General features: G+C 35.8%; 1 protein-coding gene across 6 annotated transcripts in view; it reads left to right on the forward strand.

The window, feature by feature from the left end:
• LOC144962346 (uncharacterized) overlaps positions 1–2,516 on the forward strand; it is a 4,925-nt gene extending 2,409 nt beyond the window's left edge. Inside the window, exons 2-4 of one of the 6 annotated variants that reach the window (XR_013643460.1) lie at positions 17–50; positions 443–506; positions 1,397–2,516. Coding sequence is in view for 4 of the 6 variants with exons in the window: in XM_078895242.1 (XP_078751368.1) it covers positions 667–756; positions 1,397–1,485 (179 nt within the window). In the remaining 2 variants the exon portion in view is untranslated. Of the gene's footprint in view, positions 1–16; positions 51–442; positions 507–666; positions 757–1,396 lie in introns of all 6 variants that reach the window. The other 5 variants (XR_013643459.1, XM_078895242.1, XM_078895245.1 and 2 more) reach the window with 5 other exon arrangements.
• Positions 2,517–3,175: the final 659 nt, after the last annotated feature.

The raw sequence follows: 3,175 nt of genomic DNA on the forward strand, positions 1-3,175 counted from the left end.
TTCATTCCTTTTCCAGATTCCAAATTATGATGGATGGTGATAGTGATAAGGTACTGGTCACTGACACTGGTGCCAGTGCTAATTTGTTTTAGTTTTATGAAGTGACTGGTTACCACAGAAACTTATAGCACCATTCTTGGCACAATGCTTGGTATCGCAATAACATTTTCAGCCAGTGAGAGCTGCTTTGATCAGTTCGGTTTGTTTGTTTTTTGTCATCGCAAAAATAGGGTTACAATAGACATAAAAATAAAAAGTAAAAAAAGAAAACCGATTCACATCCAGAATTTTATTCATGCCTAGATAAATCTTAAACAAATATTAATGTACAACAGACGTTTAAGACAATAGGAAAATTATTTTCGGAAAGCTCCTACATCCCCAGTATTCATTAAAGAATTAAAGGCTGTCATTATTCCCATTGAAAATTCGTTATCCCCAGACACCTTTTTACCGGACGTTGCAAGGGATAAATGTCCCCCACCCCCTTTTTTTTTTTTTTTTGAGTGAGTATTCTTTTCTCCCTTTTGTTTTGCCTTTTGTTCCGTTTCTGAGCATGAATTTCTTAATATTGTTTTTATTTTTAAAAAAAAATGTTTTCTCCTCTGTTTGGTCGCTCTCGGAATATTTCTGTTTGTTTGCTTTTTAATTAATTATTCTTTTTAGACACTTTTTCAGATCGGAGTGGGGACGAATATGACAATTTGCTAGAAACTAGAAAGGAACCAAGAGAGAGTTTTTTAAAAAAAAAGTGGGGTGAGGATGGATGGGACATTTATCCCTTTCAACGTTCTGTAAAAAGAAGACGGAATTTTTTAAAAAGTGGCGGAACCAGGATTTGAACCCACAACGCCGATTCTGGTAAAACTTCCAGGGCAGACGACTAAACCATTCGGCCATGACACCCAATTCGAAGTAGACGCATATTGTGTATATGTAGTAACAACTGATTTATTGTTGGTTAATTTTGTTTTTATAGATATTTTATTAACTTTCCTTATTTCTATGTGCATTTGGAATCATTCCATATTCTGGAATGTGGATAATTGTTTAAAAGAGCGGAGTTTCAAATATGTGTCTGGGGATAATGAATTTTCGTCATCCTCAGACAGGTGTCAGGGGAGGGATAACGAATTTGCATTATCCCCAGGTGTCTGGGGATAATCACAGCGATTTTAAAAAGTATGAAAAATCTCTTGGGAGAGTAGAGGGCTAGGATTTAGTGAGTTAAGACTAAGATCTGGTGTTAGTAAGAATGAATCTCGCCTTTAATGGGTTAAATCTTATTGTTTGATTTTTTTTAAATTACACACAGCGAGTTTAAGTTTTTATTTTTTTTTTAATGAATTATTTACTATTGTTATGACATTTACTGCTTTTTTATTTTTTCTTAAAGGTGGCGTCAATTGGCACAGTGGTCAATCTATATATGGTCTGTTAATTCTCACAGTCCGCAACTGCGACAAAGTCCTGGTAAACCGGTGATGTGTATTCAACATGGATGACAGACTGCATTTGGAAGCAATTTTTATTGTAACCTGAGTGAAGTTTTCAGATCCCACAGATTTGGTAAATGAAATGATTCTTATGTTACCGCAGTTATGAGAGATAAAAGTATTATTCTCTTTTGGACTTAAGTCAGACCTGTAAATCTTCCGACTTTTGTCGGGTTTCCGACAGTACGATTTTGCTCTATAAGTGCTAATATTTTAAAATACAATTAATTGTAAAAATATAATTCGTAACGTCAAAGAACAGAACCAATAAAAAAAAGAAAATAAATGACTTTTATTTCGTTCCTCGAAAAAATCTGATTTTATTCCCTTTCAAATGCTGACTTTAGGAGAAAAAAATTGTTCTTTGTCGCATCAAAAACAAAACAAAACTAGGCTGTCTATCAGTTAGCTATAATATTATCATGTCACCTACACGCTCCTCTAGACGTGGATGTATTCACTGCCTGGCTACTGTGCCACAACCAGCGAGAGACGGTTGCGAAGTTCGCGCGAGTCGTCAAACACAGACCTAGTCAGTAAATAATGCACGCACAGAAGTGTGTCGGAGCTTCTCGGACCGGAAGCAGGCCTGTAAATCTTCCAACAAATGTCGGCATTCCGACAGTACGATTTTGCTCTATAAATTCTGACATTTAAAAAATATATATATATATTCGCAACATCAAAAGACAGAACCAGCTCTCGACGAGAGTATTAAAAACATTTAGATCTGTAAATTCTCAGTCAGTTAACTGAAATCAGTCAATTCGTCAAATTCATATATTTTTTAAAAGGAAAGAAAGAAGGAATTCATGAATCGTAGTAGAATGACGTGAGGTAGTTAGGAATGTTCCACAGTGCTACGCATTGCTCAATGGCGTTTATATTTACAATGGATATATTGCCAAGGCTTCTTAGAATTGCCGTGTCTGAACACACCCCAGTGTATTTTCACACAGCCTTTGTGAAATTATCTTTTCACTTTAAAACCCTGTCATGTTCCCGATGGTAGCCAATTTTAACTGAGCCGCCAAGCGATAAATTTCACGTTTCGTCTAAGCCAAAGTTGACCACATTTACTTCGTAGAGCCTAAAAGTATGAGATAGTTTATTGCGAAAGCCGGAAGTGCGTTATGAAGACACCTTCAAATCGAAAGTTTTATTATTGCTACAAGCTCATCTCGATTGCCTCACGTTGTAAACAAACTGGTTGACAGTTTCTTCACTGATTTGGGTACTTAATTATGAGAAACAATTGTAAGTGGCCTAATTAATTCCCACGTAAATTAGTTTTCTGCCATTGTTTTGCTCAAATGAGCTTGCTGTTTACTATTCATCTCGATTCTTTGGATTTTTCTGATACGATACGACGAGTTAAATTTCACTGTTTCATCTAAGTCAAAATTGACCACATATACTTGGTAGAGCCTAAAAGTTTAATGCAAAAGCCGGAAGTGCGTTATGAAGACACCTTCAAATCGAAAGTTTTATTATTGCTACAAGCTCATCTCGATTGCCTCACGTTGTAAACAAACTGGTTGACCGTTTCTTCACTGATGTGGGTACTTGATTATGAGAAACAGTTGTAAGTGGCCTAATTAATTCCCACGTAAATTAGTTTTCTGCCATTGTTTTGGTCAAATGAGCTTGCTGTTTACTATTCATCTCGATTCTTTGGA

Source organism: Berghia stephanieae, unplaced genomic scaffold (genome assembly GCF_034508935.2).
Source record: "Berghia stephanieae isolate SIO BIC M18660-M18661 unplaced genomic scaffold, UCSD_Bste_1.3 scaffold902, whole genome shotgun sequence".
NCBI classification, from domain to species: domain Eukaryota; kingdom Metazoa; phylum Mollusca; class Gastropoda; order Nudibranchia; family Aeolidiidae; genus Berghia; species Berghia stephanieae.